Source organism: Rhinatrema bivittatum, chromosome 5, assembly GCF_901001135.1.
Source record: "Rhinatrema bivittatum chromosome 5, aRhiBiv1.1, whole genome shotgun sequence".
Taxonomy (NCBI): Eukaryota; Metazoa; Chordata; class Amphibia; order Gymnophiona; family Rhinatrematidae; genus Rhinatrema; species Rhinatrema bivittatum.
The window spans coordinates 62,371,899-62,390,775 of NC_042619.1; the positions used below are offsets into that span (position 1 = coordinate 62,371,899).

Below are 18,877 nucleotides of genomic sequence, written 5' to 3' on the forward strand. Positions count from 1 at the left end.
GTGAAGCATCTTTTTCCTCCCTTAAGGTTACCGGTTCCTTTGTGGAATCTTAACCTGGTGTTGGATTTCTTGGTGGGCCTTACGTTTCAACTGCTGCGTAGCCTTTCCTTGTGGTAACTGACCCAAAAAACGATGTTTCTAGTGGTGATATGTTCTGCGTGAAGAATTTCCGAGCTGTAGGCTTTGTCTTGCCAGGAGCCGTTCCTTCAGGTGACTCCAGGGGTGATACAATTGTGTACTGTTCCTTCCTTCTTGCCTAAAGTGGTCTCAGATTTTCACTTAAATTAGTCCATTTCCTTTCCGTCCTTAGATAAGGAATGAGCTGCAGGGGAATACTGCCTGTTGCATCCCTTGGATGTCAAGAGACATGTCATGAAATATCTGGAGGTTTCTAAACCTTTCCAAAAGTCGGATCATCTGATTGTCTTTCATGATGCAGGAAAACAGGAACCAGCATCGCGGGCTATGATAGCTCACTGGATTAAGGAGGTGGTTATGGCTGCATTTGTGGCGGCTGAAAAGCCGTTCCCTACTCAGGTTAGGGGCTCATTCCACTAGGGCTCAGTCAGTGTCATGGGTGGAGATTAGATTGTTGTCTCCCATCGACATTTGCCAAGCTGCAACATGGGCCTCCTTACACAACTTTTCCAGGTGTTATCGTCTGGATGTACAGGCCCGGGAGGACACAGCTTTTGCATGTGCAGTTTTGACTGGACCGTGGGCAGCTTCCCGCCCTGTTCGGGAGTAGCTTGGATACATCCCACTGGTTCTGGATTCTTCTGTCTGGATGCTAAAAAATGAGAAATTACTACTTATCTGATAATTTCCTTTTCTTTAGGACAGACAGATGAATCCAGCTTCCCGCCCTTAGCTGCCGAATGATTGTGCTATGGTCCTCCTACAGGACTAAGAGTTTCCAGGGCTTACTGGTAAGTGTTAATCCAGTCCCTAGAATAGTGTTAATACATTCTGTGTCTGAGATCAGTTTTGGTTGTTTGAGTATAGTATTGGTTGTCTGTTTTTAATCAAGTTTTTTGCTAGTCTGTCCACAGTTGCTTTTGAAGAGATTACTGGCAGGCTGATGTCACTGCAGCAGTATATGCACTGTGACGTCAGTTTGCTCTGTTTCCATCTGCTGATAGAGGTGCATAACCCACTGTTTCTGAATTCATCTGTCTGTCCTAAAGAAAAGGAAAGTATCAGGTAAGTAGTAATTTCTCATTGTAGGGTACCAGATTTAACGTGGACTCTTCCCTCATCTGCACTTCATATCCATATGTATGCTTAGCACCGTGTAAAAGCATCATATTGCAATTTGGACCATTGTATAGTGAGTCACACTGAACAAACAGAATGACCATTAGGCTGTGCAATAACTAGCACAGGACTAGCATTGAGATTTTCAGAATGAAATTCACTAGTGATTCTATTCCAAACACAATTCAACTTTACTTAGAGTTATTTTTTTCTCTTTTGTGATTTATCATTTTTTATAGGCATGTAGCCTCACAAAAATCTAAGATACCAATCATATACTTAATTGTTAGTTATTTTATTGACATACATACCATGATGCTAAATCTCAATTCAAAGCATAAAATCAAGGTCCAGATTTAAAATTGTCAATCCCTTTTCATTTTAATAATAATTGAATTTCACAAAGATTTTTACATTGTGTCTTATCTAGCAGTGTTAAATCAAGCAGGCCCCAAGATTATATAAAGGATCCCAAAAGGATATTGATACACAGTTCAATTTTAAGGAACATCATACAATGAAATGTAAATCTCTGAATCTACAACTGAAACAAATCACAGTGAACCTGGAAGATGTAATAGGACAAATTGGCAAACTAAAGAGTAGCAAATCATCTGGACCAGATGGTATATATCACAGAGTTCTGAAATAACTAAAAAATGAATTTTCAGACCTATTACTAGTAGTTTATAACCTATTATTAAAATCATGTATTGTACCTGAAGGATTGGATGGTGCCCAATTTAACGCCAATATTTGAAAAGGACTCCAGGGGTAATCCGGGAAACAGTAGACTGGTGAGCCTGATGTCAGTGCCAGGAAAAGCATAGAAACTATTCTAAAGAACAAAATTACAGAGCATATAGATAGATATGGTTTAATGGGACACAGCCAAAATGAATTTACCCAAGGATTGCCTCATCAATCTGCTGCATGTTTTTGAAGAGGTTAATAAACATGTGGATAATTGTGAGCTGGTTGAAACAATATATTTGAATTTTCAGAAAGCGTTTGACAAAGTCCTTCATGAGAGACGTCTGAGAAAATTAAAAAGCCATGGTATAGGAGACAATTTCTTATTGAGTATTATGAACTGGTTAAAAGACTGGAAATAGAGAGTAGGACTAAATGGTCAGTTTCCTCAAAGGTAGAAGGTAAATAATGGAATGCTTCAGGGATCTGTACTGGGACTGGTGCTTTTTAATATATTTATAAATGATCTGGAAAAGGAAATGAAGAGTGAGGTGATCAGATTTGAAGAATATGCAAAATATGCAAATTATTCCAAGTTATTAAACCCAAGTAGATAACAAGAAATTTCAGGAGGCCCATATTTTCTTTTTAAGTGAAGTTAATGGGGCCTATGAATTGCTTTCCCCATGGACTTCAATGTAAAACGAATGAGATGAACAAAGAACATTTTTTTCATTTACAATGAACCTGAGAAATAACTGTAACCTACAAAACAAATGAACCTAAACACATTTTTTGACGCTACATACCCCTAAATGTTAGCTCTTCCGTTTTTTCTGCATCTCTATAATCTTACCTTTCTTGATGTTTTTGTCTCATATTGAATCTATTTCTATTCCCCTAATCTGTGAATGTCTCTCACTCCTCATCCTCTGTTTCATTCACTGCCACCCTCTCATCCCCTACCAAATTGTTTGTTTTCACTGTCCTCCTCCTCCTCTACTTGCCACCATCCTTCTGTCTGCATTCCTCTGTCTCTTACTCCTGGCCCCTGTCTCTTGATGCTGAACTTTTGCCTCAGTATCTTTCTCTCCCATCCCCCCTCCCTCCACACCCAGCTTTTCTCTGAAGTGTTTAAAAAAACTATTACTCTGCCACCTCTCCTTACACACACATACACACACTTGTATTCAGAGTTTTTGCCTGTGAAACTGATTAAATTAAGCCATGATTTTTAAAGAAGTTGTGACCAGTTCAATGAAAGAACAAGTTTTTTATTTGGAGTATTTTAATCTGTCGCAGATATTTCACACTGCACCAGATCCAAATGTCCCACTTCCTCAAGCTCAGTCCCGTTCAATTTCCAGGAGAACAAGAGCAATTTGCCTATCAACAGGATCGCGGAAACCAAAAGGGCGATATACCCCATGTCTGGCCGATCCAGACAGTAAGTATGACCATTGTTTTGCATATTTTTTTAACAATAATACTGCCACCATTATTTTGTATCATGTTTCCATACTTCTTTAGTGAGAAATTGGGTATCTGGAATACCCTACCAGCAGAGGTGATGGTAACTTATATCATAAATTTAAAAAAAAAACCCAAATACAAAATACACAAGTGTGAAAATCTTAATATACACCTTCATCCAAAAATTAAAAAAAAAAGGTTAAAATATTTATTCTAAAATAGTTTTAAAGCAAAATAGAGAGAAGTGGAATACAGGAATACTCATATCATAGCATTGCACACAGGCAGAAGGGAATCACCTGACTAATCCTGGTGTCCTTTACCCAATCATTGTGCTCTCATCCACCTACTTTATTATTAATTCAATTAAAAATAGCCCTGTTTTCAATCGGATTCACTTCTCTTCACTACAATAAAATACTAGCAGCTGTTCAGAAAAAAAACATATTCTCCACCGTTTAAATTATGTCTCTTATTTATTATAATCCCAACAAGAGGCCTTTGTTTCACCTCTTTGGCTTCTTTAGGTGGAAACTCCCATCTATTTACCATATGTACTGTATTCCTCTGTAATCTCAGGGCATGAATATTAGCACAATACATATCTCTGCTTGTCCCCGTGTGAATTCCTTATTGTAGTCTTCCAAACAAATCCATTCATTCCCTTTAAGAATGTTGATTACTTATTGATGATGTCATCTGACTGATTTTTAACTTAGATACCTGGATCAGCTTCACTAGAATTTCTCTGTGCAGCATACATCATAATCATTCTTATACTTGCATTTGATGAACGTCTCCATCTATTGGTGCGATCTGTGAATATGGAGGTGATTATGATGTATGCTGCACAGAGAAATTCTAGTCAAGCCGATCCAGGTATCTAAGTTAAAAATCAGTCAGATGACATCATGATTAAGTAATCTACATTCTGAATGGGAATGAACAGGATTTGTTTATCTCATGCCTTCAAAAAGGCTTGGGATAAACACTGTGAATCCCTAAAGGCTAGAGATGGAAATGAAGGAAAGGGTGCATGGAGGTAATATGCATGGACTGGCAGCTACTACCCCTAACAACAATTTTGATATGGGTTTGACAGTGCTTGGTTTTAATTGTTAATATTTCTACTGTTAACATAAGCTTGGGAGTAACCTACATAGAGTGGCCAATTAATTCCATAGGAAACTTGCTGGGCAGACTGGATAGACCATTTGGTCTATTTCTGCTCTCAATACTATGTTACTATGGGTCTGATTCATCAAGGTATTTTTGAAAGACACAGAATAGGAGAAAAGCCTTAAGGGCAGATTTTAAAAGGCCCATACACGTGTCCATGTGCATGTGGTTCCCGGCGCATGCACATGGACGCGGCTATTTTATAACATGTGCGCGTCGGCATGCGCATGTTATAAACTAGGATTCCTGCACGCACATATGCACCGAATGTTAATATCCGCTCGCGCATGTGCAGGCGGGTGGCCTCTTCCCCGTGAGGGGGGATTTTTTAAATTATGATTGGCGACGCGATTTGCGTTTTCCCCAGTTCCCTAACCCTATCCTTCCTCCCTCTTCCCCTCTCCTCCCCACCCCTAAACCTACCCTAACTATCCCCCAATTTTTTATTTCATACTTACTGCTGCTCCAGAGCAGAAGTAAACTCTGCATGCTGGCCGGCTGCCAGAGCACACTTTCCTGGGACAGTGGGTAATGGCGCTGTCCCAACCCACCCCCCGCCCCTCCCCGCTTAGACCATGCCCCTGGCCTGCCCCTTTTATCTGGCCTGACACTTCTGCATGTATCGGGGCTTATCACTTGGCTGGGCCCTTTCAAAAATGCACTTGGCGTGCGCAAGGCCTGGCCATGCGCATAACCCCCGGTATTTGCACGCGTGAGCCTTCTCAGATTTGGCCTTTAGTGAATAAGGCATATCTTTGGAAGAATACAATAAGGAGTTCACAGTCTTAATTGGGACGAGCAGAGATAAGTATTGTACTAATATTCATGCCCTGAGATAACAGAGGAATATAGTATATGTTGTAATAGTAAATGGTGGTCACTCCTGAAGAAGCCAAAGAGATTAAATAAAGGCCTCTGTGTTGGGGTTATAATAAATAAGAGACATAATCTATAGGGTATTGAATATGGGTTGATATTCAGCAGCTGATAGTATTTTACTGTAGTGAAGAGACGTGAATCCAATTAAAAATAATCTATTTTTAATTTAATTAATAATATAAAGTAGTGGAAGGTAGGTGGATGAGAATATGATGATTTTCAGGTGATTCCTTTCTGCCTAAGTGCAGTGTTATGATATGAGTATTCTTCTATTCCCTCTCTCTCTATTTTGCTTAAAAAATATATTTTAGAAAAAATATGTTCTTAAAAATTCTTTAATACAAAAGAAATAATTGCAGAAAAGTTTATTGGTCCACACATAAAAATTTCATAAATAATAAGATTTAATGTTTCAAGTACGGCAACTCCCCAGTATAAATATAAATAGTATAAATGCTAATCTTAGAAGGATCCCCCGACATAGACCCCATTTTTCGCCGCAAGGCTGCATTGGGAGGGACAGCAATTTTAAGTAACAATCTATGTCCGTAGTTATGTGTGTTCACAGGGAGCGAAACACAGGGTTTGTCTCGGGAACCCTTCTAAGATTTGCATTTATACAGTGGTTGACATACTTGAAATATTAAATCTTATTATTTATGAAATATTTATGTGTGGACCAATAAACTTTTCTGCACATTTTTTTGGATTTTTGATGTTGAGTGCAGTATCAATTCTTGGTTTGTTTTGGACTTAAAAATTCTTTAAAACTGTTTTGGGGTGAAGGTATATATTGAGATTTTTACCACTTGTGTGTTTTGTATTTGGGATTTTTAAGTGGTGTTTTTGTGTACCCTTGGATGATTTACTGTTTGGTTACAACTAACTCATTTAAATCATGCTTTAGACAAAATCGTAAGGTAATGATAAAGACTAGGAAGGGAAAGAGTTTGGGTAAAAAGAGAGGTCCTGAGTGTTGAGGTTGGCATGGAAATGCATATGGCTGTCTACCCAGAATGCTACAGGGCCAAAATTAACTTGCACAGAGCAGCAGTACAGCTGTGTTGAGCTTCTAGGGTAAGGTCAATCTGCAGAGAGCACATTTGATATATTTTCAGGTAATTGGGGAGGAGCTAGCATGTCACCTGCCACATCAGAAACCCCAAACTGCAAATATCAACTGCTGTTAATCTACCCCTTCACCACTAAAATACAGAAGACTTCGGTTGAAAAGTTTGATGACCATCATATAAAAAGACACTGTTAGCACTCACTTGTAAAGTGTATACAGCCTGTTACTCGACCGCGTCTATATGTTATAATCATAGTTCATCTTTTAAGTCCATGTTTTTGAATTTCAGTTGTATTGGCATTTTTAATTTGTAAATACAATCATAACTGACATATCCAGTTGCTATACAGGTATTTTGTCTCTGGAAATCAGAAAACACTTTTTGTTTTGTGTTTCCTTAATTAGGCAGAGATGGAGACTGTCAATAAAAAAAAAAATGAAAGCAGTATTTTTAAAGGTGCTGTGAACAAGATATGCAAATTTTATGATGTTCTGTGTAATTATGTCCCAACAATGCTCATTTCCTAATTATTGAAACTGCAAATCAAATACCATTTATGTCATTTTTTACTTTTGCAATTATTGTTCTCCTGCTGTGCTGCTCTTTAAATAAGGTGCCATCTTAAGCAAAGCTCATTAATTATATGAAATTAAATAAACCAGAATTCCAAATAACCCAAGTCGTACTAAAGAACAAAGACAATGTTTAAAGATGCTGCTGAATAAAATGTACTGGTGATGCATAAGTAATTTTGCACGCTGGTACTAACAACTCTAATTGAGCTCAACAAAATATTTACTGTAAGCAAATATTGGTTGGGAAGTAGCTAGCAATAATTCTTTATGCTGTACTAATAGTTCAAGTATCCATGACTTAAACATGAATTTGCTCTTTAAGCCTTTTCTCCAGTATCATCATAAAAATACATTGTATGGACTAAAAGCATTTGAGGCACTGGAATGCAAATTTCCATTTGAAGAACAATACTTTGCTCTTAGATTAATATGACCAGCATAAACTGTCTCGGTCTCCATGCTGGATAGTGCACTATGTATTGTGGATGGAGGAGAATCAGTTTTGAGGGTTCTGCTTCCTCTTCAGTGGCTTTGACTTTGTCAATCATGTTGTCTTGCTGGAAAGGTGTCTGGGCAGTGGAGTAATTAGCTGGATTTCATCTTTTCTATCAGAAATATCACAATCCATTTGTATTATCTGTTGCAGTTGTCAGGATTCTTTCCTTTTACCACTATTTTTCAGCATTTTTATAAGTTCTTTAGGGCAGTATTTCTCAACCCTTTCCTGGAGGCGCACCTACACTGTTTAGGTTTCAGGATTGCCACAATGAATATGCATAAAATTAGCATAAATTGGGTTTCCAAAGTATGCAAATCTATCTCGTGCATATTCATTCTAGCAATCCAGAAACCTGATTTAATAGGTGTGCTAATAGGAAAGAGTAGAGAAACACTGCTTTAGGGTGAAATACCCATTCATTTCTGCTCCCTGGTCACTTATATGCAGATAATATTTTATTCATCTTTTCCCACTAGATAGGGACCCAGAAGATGCAGTAGTCATGTTGAATTTTTTCTTTTCAAAATTTCCCAACTTACTCAATTTCAGCAAGCTGGCCTTGAATAGACAAACAACCAAGATCTTGCAAATTGCCAAAGTGGATCTTTACCATGGATGTGCATTTGTTTGAAATGAAGGAGTAAGATGCTGCAAATGAGACCATATTCATTTCATTTATGTCTTCCCGAAAGAAATGGATGGTGCCTATGAATATAAACAAAAATTTGTGTTTCAAATGTTTGCTATTGAAGTCTATGGTCCATTGAAAAGTGCTGCAGTGAGACTGGTAACTATAGCAACCAAGAAATACCTGAGATGTAGCAATCTGATCACAGCTGAGGTGGGGGGGAAGTAGGTAAGTAGACAGGACGGAAGACCAATCAAGGTGAACCTTTTTATAACTAGCTTATAACTGGCATCTGGATCAAGTGACACAAGGATCCTCCCATGGATAGATCTAAGCATGTTCAAAGAAACTCCAATTCCTCTGTTGGATTTTACATGGAAACATTGTGTTGTGTTTGTGGCATTGTGGCCCCTTGGTTGCTGTGGAGATGACTCCTCCCACGGGGAGGGGCCCCATGGGGAACCACAGCGATAGGCTAAACGCAGATAGCAGACACAGAGTGAATGGAAGGCTTTATTGTACTGCTGTAGATAGATGATATGAAGCAGGAAGGTAAGGCACTAAAGTCCGCGAGGTGCCAATACGTTCAACAGTCTCAGATGTAGAACCTCACCCAGATGTAATATAGGTGGGAGCCCGCAGTGCGGGTAACGCCGAGCCTGGTGGGTGGAGTTGGAGCACTGTATCGTAGAGGTACTCACAGGAACGTAGCGTAGCGTCTTCTTGGTAATGAGGATGATGGGACTGAAGGTCCGAGGTGCAGGATACACAGACTGATAGGCCCTCAAGGAGCGAGTACCTGGTAGTCCAGAGATCCTGAAATAGAAGAGAGAGAGAGAGACTCCCGAGGAGCGGTTGTCTAGTTAGTAGAAGCCCCGAAGGGAGGTTGGAAGCGAGAGACCCCCGAGGAGCGTGTGTCTAGAGCTTCGTGAGGAGCGAGGCCCGGAGGTAGAGAGGCGTCTAAGTGTGCAGCTTAGAGCGGTTAGAGTAGCTAAACCAAAGTCCTTGCTAACTCAAAGGTGGTAGCGAAGCGGAGGCTTAAATACCCGGAAGTATTGACATTATGCGGTGGGGACGCCCCCGAGGTTCCCGCCATGACGTGTATTTGAGAGTAGGCAACATGCACGCACGCGCCCTAGGAAGCCCTGGGACTGAGCATGGCGGACTAGAACGCCCATGCTGAGCTGGAGACGCTAAGGCCCTCAGTACTCTGCACCGGAGGCAGCCATCTTGCCCAAGGAGAAGGATGAGAAAAGAGGTAAGGCAGAGCGGTCGCAGCCTTCTGCGACCGACAGCACAACACATTGTATTGATGCTGAGAGTTAAAGAACAGGTTTAATAAAAAGAGAAAAGAATTTTGACATTGGCATTCACTGCTGCAGTTACAGTGCACTCACTGTGATAGAGAGACAGGTGCTGCTACATTCTGTCTGCTCACTGATCAGATTGGACTGGGTAAAGGACAGTGGGGTTGGGCAAAAGGAGTTAATCAAACACAAATAAAAAAAATTCTCCTCTCGCAGCTTTCCCTCACACTCAATCACTCAAAAACGAAATACTATATATATCAAACAAGCACAGCACAAAGAACAGCCAAATTCCCACACCCACCCAACCACCAAGCCGATGCATTACCGAAGCAAAAGACCTAGGTATTACATTGGATTCCGAGCTCAACCTAAAAAAAACACATCACCGCAACAATAAAAGACGGCTACTTCAAGCTACAAGTTCTCAAGAAAATCAAACCCCTCCTCCTCAGCCAGGATTATAGGACAGTACTCCAATCACTCCTATTCTCCAAACTGGACTACTGCAATTCTCTCCTACTCGGACTCCCTTCCTCCACCCTCAAACCACTGCAACTACTCCAAAATGCAACAGCCAGATCCCTAACAAACAACAATCGATCAGCCCACATCACACCGATCCTCAAAGACCTTCACTGGCTCCCAATAACCCACAGAATACAATACAAAGCCCTCTCCCTAATACACAAATCAATACACAATAAAAACACAGAATGGCTAAAAGACACCCTCCACCACCATCACACTCAAAGAAACCTCAGATCAAAGAACTCCGGACTGCTAAACATTCCCTCCGCAAAACAAGCACGCCTCACCGCAACCAGAGAACGCGCCATATCAATGGCAGGCCCTTCCCTATGGAACACTCTCCCTGAACAACTCAGAATGGAGACCTCCACACAGTCCTTCAGAAAAAACCTAAAAACCTGGCTATTCCAAAAAGCCTTTCCTCCCTCAAGCCTAATCCCCCCCACCCCAACCTCACAATAAAAAATGGAAACCTCTCAATCCCACCTTACCCTAGACATGTACGTGTACCCCAATAAGCCCCAATAAGTCTCCCATGTACAAACCTCCCCATGTAAATAAGTACAGATATTGCCCTTGTGGAGGGATCAAATCAAACCACCACATTGAACTTTTTGAATTAATTCTCCTTGATGTTCAACCTTGCAAAATGTAACTGTATTAACTGTTGATGTGCCTCCACGCCATGTAAAACAGTAGGACACGTTCATCCTACTATTTCTCCATGCCAACATGTAAACCGATGTGATGTACCCCAACAAATGTCGGTATACAAAAGCAAATAAATAAATAAAATATACACAAAAACTGCAACAGAGATGAAACGGACAAGGCTGCTCTGTTCTCTTTCTGCAGTTGAGTGATGCACTGAGCAGTTAGAGCCAAAAAATCATTGTTGTTGACTGGCACTACTTCTCTTTTTCCACTGTCCTTTGCCAAATCCCATCCATTGTCTCACAATTATGTACAAGTACCTATTTCCTTTCTGTTAGTATTAGAGACAGGAAATACTTTGTGGTTGCACAGAATGCAGATAAAAAAAACATTCTAACTTGACTTTTAAATTTTCCTTCTATATCTGTATAAAACCTAAAATGGATCCTTACCTGCCATTTACAGGTTCAGGAAGCAACCGATTGTTGGCACTGTGTTCTATTACATGCTGTTGATGAGCTATCCCTTTTAAAGGTACTTGGTGAAAAAAGAAGTAATAGAGTGCCATGGTTTACTGCTGAATTGAAAGAGCTTAAAACCAATCTGCACCAGTTGGAACATCACTGACAAAAGTATCAAACTAATAATTCATTTGATGAATATAAAAGTGCCCTTAATGTATATAGAGATAAAGTAACTACAACAAAAAAGAGCATCTTTAGTAAGGCTAGCCAAGAAGCAGGATTTAATCTTCAGGCATTGTTTAGAACAGTGCCTAAACTTATATTAGACAGAAATGATGGGAATCTTTGTCAGCTACACCCTGAATTATTTGCTACTTATTTTCTCTAAGACAATTGCAGACCTTTGTGCTACTTTTGTTTTGGCTCCTAAAAATGATTTGCCATCAGTGGTGGTTAGAGATTCTAAATGGAATACAATTTGAATTTGTCTCACAGGTTGAAATATCAAAGATTGTGAAGGCCATTAACTCATCTAGATGTCCTCTTAGCCCTTGTACCACCAGTATCATGAAGACATTATCTGATGACATTTGTCCTACTTTGGTCCATATAGTTAATGCCTCATTCTTAGAAGATTTTTTATCTTCAATTTAAATTAGTATATCTGTGAGACCATTGCATTAAAAAAACCTCAGCTAGATTGTTATAACCTGGCTAATTTTGACCAATTTCTTCTATCACATTTGTGCCTAAGGTGATCAGATCCACAGTTCTCAAACAATGCCATGAATTTCTGGATGAAAATGAGATTTTCGACCCATTTCAGTTCATCTTTCACCCAAAACATCATCCCGAAGTCTTAATGATTTCTATCCTAAATTTGATACCATGAGGCTTTGATGCTGGCACTGACTAATTATTGGTGCTGCTAGATCTGCAGTGATTGATAACTTGGACCACAATATGTTGTTGTACTTGGGATTGATGGATCAGTGTATACTTGGTTCCATTCTTCTCAGTTACAACAAATTAGTTTTAATTCTGAAACTTCTGATTTCCTTTAAAGATTGTTGTACCACAGGGCAATCCCTTTCAGCAACACTGTTCAACATTTTATTTGAGTTTGATATGCAAATTGCTGGCAGGCCTTAGTGTGCATTATTGAATATATGCGGACAATATTCAGAGGTTTTTTCCCTCTGGCATTAGATAGCACCACTTTAGGTTTTCTAACAATTTATATCAAGGCAATTAATCAGGATGTCTGCACACAAACTGGTTCTAAACATTAACAAAACCAAGATTGTAAGATTCTGGCATCCAGTTACTGGATGTCTTCTGAGGTAAAAAAAACATAGGGATAATATCCGATACTGAGTTGTCTTTTAAATTACATGTAGTTCACTGTTCCTTTTATAAACTTTTAAGGAATTGTTGCATTCATGCCTGCTTTCGCCCTCGCTCCACCCTCTCTACCTGTGTGGCGACTCCCTCCGTGCCTGATGGACGGCTTGATGCCGTGGTGTCTCCATGCCGCTTCTCCCCGGCGTCCCCGGGCCAGCTCGACGCTGCGGATCTGCCATGTTCCTGATGACGTAGAGCGTGGGTCACGAAGTATGTACCAGCAAGGGCGCGAACCTCAGGGGCTTCTCCCTGTATTGACGTCATCCGCTTCCAACTTAAAAGGTCTTCACTTTTGCTAACAGATCGAGTTAGCAAGGACTCTGATTGGACTAGCTTCGGCTGTCCAAAGACTTCTCTGCACCCAAAAGATTACTCTGCACCCAAAAGATTGTTTGGGATTTCCTTCGGACCCGCTTCACTCTTGCAGCATTACCTCTCTGGACCTACCAGGGGTATCCGCTCCTCGGGGGCCTCATTCTCTTTCTCTATTTCAGATTACAGAAGGGAACCGGTACTCGCTCCTTGAGGGCCCATGTTCCTAAACTCTCTGAAGACTCTCCTTTGCCTGGAAGCAATCGCAAGAGACGGACATTGTGAGTTATTATTTCAGACTACAGATAGGGACCGATACTCGTCCTCGAGGGCCTATGTCCCTGAACACTCTGAAGATTCTCCTTGCCCAGAAGCTATCGCAGGTACAGACTTGTGAGTTATTATTTCAGACTACAGATAGGAACCGGTACAGCAACAGCAGCAACCTGCAAGGATACAGAGAGATCGTGGAAGACATCTGTGATATGGAGGTACTTTAAAGTAAGGGAGAGTCCTCATTTTGCTCATTGCATTCACTGTAATAAGGCCAACAGCGGTGGGAAGATACTGGGGCAACGGACCCTATAGCTGCCTTCCACCAGTCAGGTGGCAGCTCACTAGCCCCCTGCCATGCATTTGCAGCAGCAAATCACAATAGAGGAAATGAGGTGGTGATCTGTATCACTTTCCCAGGGCAAGAGGCAGATAGCATCCAAAGTAGTTATGAGGTGCATGAGGGAAAAAATTGCCCTGGATAACCAGCCCCTACAAATAGTGGAGAACATGGGCTTTAAGCTCTGCTTCAACTTTTAGCCTCCAATTAAAAAGTGCCTTCTAATACTACATTCAGTAAGCAGTGTACCTCCACCCTGTACAATGAGTACCATAGTTGCATGTTGGCACAGCTGACCAAGACAGAGGGGAGTAGTGTGCATTTCACCAGTGACATCTGGACCAGCGTAAATACTATGCATGCTTACCTCTCCCTATTAGCACACTGGTGAGAGCTGGCTGAGGCAGGGCCAGGCAGAAGCTCTAGCGAGGACCAAACATCAGAGTACAGCTGGATTGTGCTGTACACTGTGTTGATGGATATTACCCTTACTTGGTATAATATGTTAACAACTATAAGAAAGATGCTGCAGGGCTGGGAGCTAGATTGGAGATGTAGGAGTGTTTATATAGGGTATTTTTTGTGATGGTATTTCAAATTTAATGGGGGCAGTGGAACATAAGCACATGAGAATTGCCATACTGGATCAGCCCAAGAGTCCATCAAGCCCGGTATCCTGTTTCCAACAGTGGCCAATCAAAGTCATAAGTACCTGGCAACTACCCAAATATAAATATCAAGCTACTATTGTTTAATAATTAATAGCAGTTTATGGATTTTTCCTCTGGGAAATTATCCAAACCTTTTTTAAACCCAGCTACACTAACTGCTATAACTACATCCTCTGGCAATGAATTCTAGAGCTCAACTATGCACTGAGTGAAAAAGAATGTCTTCAGTTTGTTTTAAATGGGCTACTTGCTAACTTCATGGAGTGTCCCCTAGTCTTTCTATTATCTGAGAGAGTAAATAACCGATTTACATTAATTTGTTCAAGTCCTTTCATGATTTTGTAGACCTCTATCGTATCCCGTCTGTCGTCTCTTCTCCAAACTGAACAGTCCTAACATCCTTAGCCTTACCTCATAGGGCAGCCGTTCCATGCCACTTATCATTTCGGTCGCCCTTCTCTGCACTTTCTCCAGTGCAACTATATCTTTTTTGAGATGTGGCTACCAGAATTGCACACACTGCACCTAGCGGTGATGAATGCCTTGGAGCTGGGGCCCAAGGAACACTGGATTCCAAATAGCAGGGCATTTCCATTGTAATGTGAATGGCATGCAACTTCTCTATGAGAAGCAGAAGAATCTGGGATGCCTCACAAGCAGCTGATTCAAGATGTTGGCCCCTGCTGGAATTCCACCTACTAAATGCTGCAGCGGTTAGTGGAGCAGCAGACACCCCTTCACAACTTGTCTATGGAAATGGAGATTGCCCGGGTGGCAATCCACGCCAATCATGATTGGGTAGTGCTGAAGCCTTTCAAGGATGCTTTAAGAATCTGAATGCCAGAAGTGCCAGCCTGAGTGGAGTGAGTCCCATAGTAAATATTCTGGAGGAAAAGTTAAGGGTTTATATGAGCAGGAGAGAATGAAAGTAGAAGTTTGCAGTTTGTGGCCTCTTTGGAGCAGCAGGAGCAAGAGAGACTGAAATATCTGATAGAAAACAAACAAACCATGATTTGTGACCCATGAGTAAAAGGGAGTCTCACCCTCTGGTCCCAGTGACTCATTTGCACGAAGGATATGATGACTAAGTTTCCTGTGCTACATGCCTAGTGCACCAAAGGCAGAGGTGCACTAGGCATGTAGCACTGGAAAAAGTTGCCATCTCAGAGAGCAGTGTGAGCACCCTGTCAGATACCACATCTTCCCCACTTCAAAATGACACTCTCATACTGAGTTAGCACAGCTATGGATGCCAGGATAAGCAGTGTTTTATTAATAATGTTATGTTACTCTCTAGAAAGTAATGCCATAAAAGTTAAATATAGATAATAGCAAAAACAACAGATGCAATAATATATTACAGATACTTTCTTATGATTATTATGAGGGCGGCTGAAGGTTCGGGATTCTCTCTCTGTCCCTCTGCCATCTGTCTCCCATGCCTCTAATAAATATCAGAAAACATGTTTTGAGAGACACATACAATGTCCCAAAATATACCGGCTTTCTCTTGCGATTCTAACTCCCTCATCACGGAACTTGCACATCTGGGGTTTACTTCTCCTGTTTTTGAAGTTGGCTTAATGTCACATGATGTGGGATCACTGTGAGAATGCCGAGTCTAATGAGGCCTACCATCTGAATATATTCTAAACCAAGCTTGTTAGACTTAAGCCAAGCAATCCCATTACAAGACCCTAGCAGATATTTCTGTGACACGCTATCTAATAGCCCAGCAAGGACATGACCACAAATCCGCTGTAATATTGGGCACACAAGTCTGTAGTCTGGCCAGACCTGGCCAGTGTGACTCAGTATTATCTAACCTTCCCATCAACCAGCATATCCAGCAAAGATGTCTTCTCAGTGGCAGGGGACATTGTGAGTCCTCATCATTCCAGGCTGGTGCCAGAGTTGATGAAAAAGTGGGTGATCTTGAAAATTAAACCACCTTTGCTGGGTTTCCAGAATTTCTGTGCAAGTGACAGGATGGCTGAAAGCACCTTGAGGCTCTTGTTTTCACTTTGCCTAGCTGCCATGCCTCTGACGCCACACCTTAGAGGTCGTGCTGCCATGCTCCTGATGCTGCACCTTGGAGGTTTCGATGCCTTTGTTTTTTGCCATTTGGATCCCAGACTAGTTTTCCCACCCTGCTTATTTCTTGGTTTTGCTGAGGTGTTTTATCCCACAAAAGAAATAATATTAAAAAAAATATATGTTTCTCTTTTCACCCCCACTTCTTTCCTGTCTCTATGCCTTACTGTCTAAGTCTGCCACTGTTACTGCCTGGCCTGCTTCCCAGCTCTCATGATCCTTGAAGAATACCTGCCACTACAGTTACGATTTTGCTGCTTTGCAATGTCTTGTTATATTCATACCACTTTTAGTACTGCCTTTGCTTCTCCTATGATGCCTTCACTACCTTGAGCTGTTCATACAGCTATTGTTGATTCCCTTTGCTCTTCTCATGACACCTTGGGGTTTTTGATGAATCTGTGCTCTTTGCAATAACTCGCACTCTACACCTTGGGGGGTTTGATGCCTCCATGATCTTTGCAGTATTCGCAGTCTATGCTTTGGGGGTTTGCAGTAACCCGCACACTACCCCTTAGTGGTTTTGCTGCCATTCTGTCTTTCTGTCTTAATCTTTACACTGCTTTTTGTGTCTTCAGAGACAAATGTGTCTATTTGAATTTATATACCACCATTACCAAAGCCCTAGATAGTTTACAATAAAATGTACATATTTAAATTCAAAACAACAAAATCAAATAAAGCAGATTTCATACAAAACCAAAGAAGAAAGTTCTTGATCCTCACTGGTTCAATCAAATGCAATCTTGACAAGGTATGTCTTCAACATATCTTTAAATGTCTGTGCATCCCCTCAGATGCAGTTCATGGGGAATAGTGTTCCAAAGAGTAGGAGCAGCAATTGAAAAAGCCCTTGCTTAGCCATGCTTAAGAATAGAGGACATATTTAAGAGTCCTCTTTGCGAGGATCATAGAGCTCAAGATGCAGTGAGTCTTGTCTGTTTCTTCTCTGTCTCAGAGTTTGTGTGCACAAAGAGTCAACACATTTTTTTCACACACTGTGAGAGCCACTCTGGTATAATATTGTAATGTACAATGATAGTAAATTACATAGACATAGCCAGCCAATAGATAGTATGCCACTGCAAAGCATACTAACTCTGCTGTGTGCTTTGCACCTACCATTTGTGATTTTAAATGTTTGGAGCACCACTGCTGTTCTAAGCCACATCTAGTACATTTGAGTGGTTCTGCCACTTCTCCAGCTGTCTTCGAGGTTCTTTCCAAATTCCCTTCCCTTACAGTGCTTGCTGACTCTTGCCCTGTCAATTTGATGCTTTACAGAGACTGTACCTAGTTACTTTTAATGGTATCTTGCTCTCTTGGACTTTTTCTTCAAACTTCTTTTCCTTACTGACTATTGGTATCACCTGGTATTTAACCATTGACAGAATATACCACACTAAAAAGCCAGGGCAGCAGAGATGCAGCGGCCAAAACCAGGACTGCAGTCCTCTATTTTTACTGCTCAGGTAATGGAAGCATTATTTGCAAAAACTGATTCAGAAGAAGAATTGTGTCTTGGATTCCCCTGAATATTCAATAACTAATGGCTGAAGAGAATTTGGGCTTTTAGTCAGTAGCTTCTTCGCCTCTAGTGAGGAGAATGGAGAAGGAGGCAGATAATACTGACAAGGCTCAGATTATACCACAGCAAAGGAAAAGACCAACTTTAAACCTGAACAGCCAGCCTCTTCCCCTAATATTGACATCAGATCTCCTCCAAGGATCAATTTGGCTGGTGCTCTCTGCTACTCATTTGGAGTCTTGGAGCATTCTTGGCACTGTGGCTGGTTGCTTTGCGCCTCTCATTTTGCTTTGAGGTCTTCATTCAACTCTTTCTGCAGCTTTAAACCTCTGTCACTGCCTTGGGGGTTTTCTGCCACTTTTGGTGTTTTGTTCCCCCTTCACAGTGCCTTGATTAACCTATTCATGTCACACGATGCCACTTTGCTCCTTTCAGGCTATCTTGGAGGGTCCATGCCACTGTTTTGATGCTCTTTGCCCCTCTTTTAGAGACTTGGGTGTTCTAGCCACTTTTTGCTGCTGCTTTGCTTCTCTCATGATGCCTTGGAGAACGTCTGCCACTGTGTATACGGTTTTTCCCCATTACAGGTCCTTGGGCTATTCATGCCATTTTTGCTGCTACTTTAACAGTCATAATGTGTTGTGGTGCCCTTTACCCTTCTGATGATGTTTGTCCACAAGTTTCATTAGAAATGATTAGAAAACCTGAATTTGGGAGCCAGAATAGGCAGCATTTCTTTCCCCTTTAACTTTAATGGGAAACGAGTAAACAAAAATAAATTTTCATCTGAAGTGAGCCAAACAAATGATTGCTATCTACAAAACAAATAAACCAAAATGAAATGTTTGTCTCTACATATACCTATCATTTGCTGCATTACTATATAGATTAGTTTTCTACAAACCTTTTCTTGAAAAAAATCTTGATTTTTTTTAGAAGATTAAATTGCATGGTGTTACTCTGTGTCACCAGCCATGCACATTGACAGCTTTTTGTGAGCTTTTTAACTGGAAAGTTAATATTTGCATGAATACTCAGATACT

The 18,877-nt window shown here is 40.8% G+C and overlaps 1 protein-coding gene across 3 annotated transcripts in view; it reads left to right on the plus strand.

Annotated features, from left to right (window-relative positions):
- Nucleotides 1-18,877, plus strand: part of ARHGAP42 (Rho GTPase activating protein 42) — a 605,600-nt gene that overhangs the window by 543,124 nt on the left and 43,599 nt on the right. For all 3 annotated transcript variants that reach the window (XM_029602393.1, XM_029602394.1, XM_029602395.1), the window contains one exon: nt 3,253-3,397. In XM_029602393.1, the coding sequence (XP_029458253.1) occupies nt 3,253-3,397 (145 nt within the window). The remainder of the gene's footprint in view (nt 1-3,252; nt 3,398-18,877) is intronic.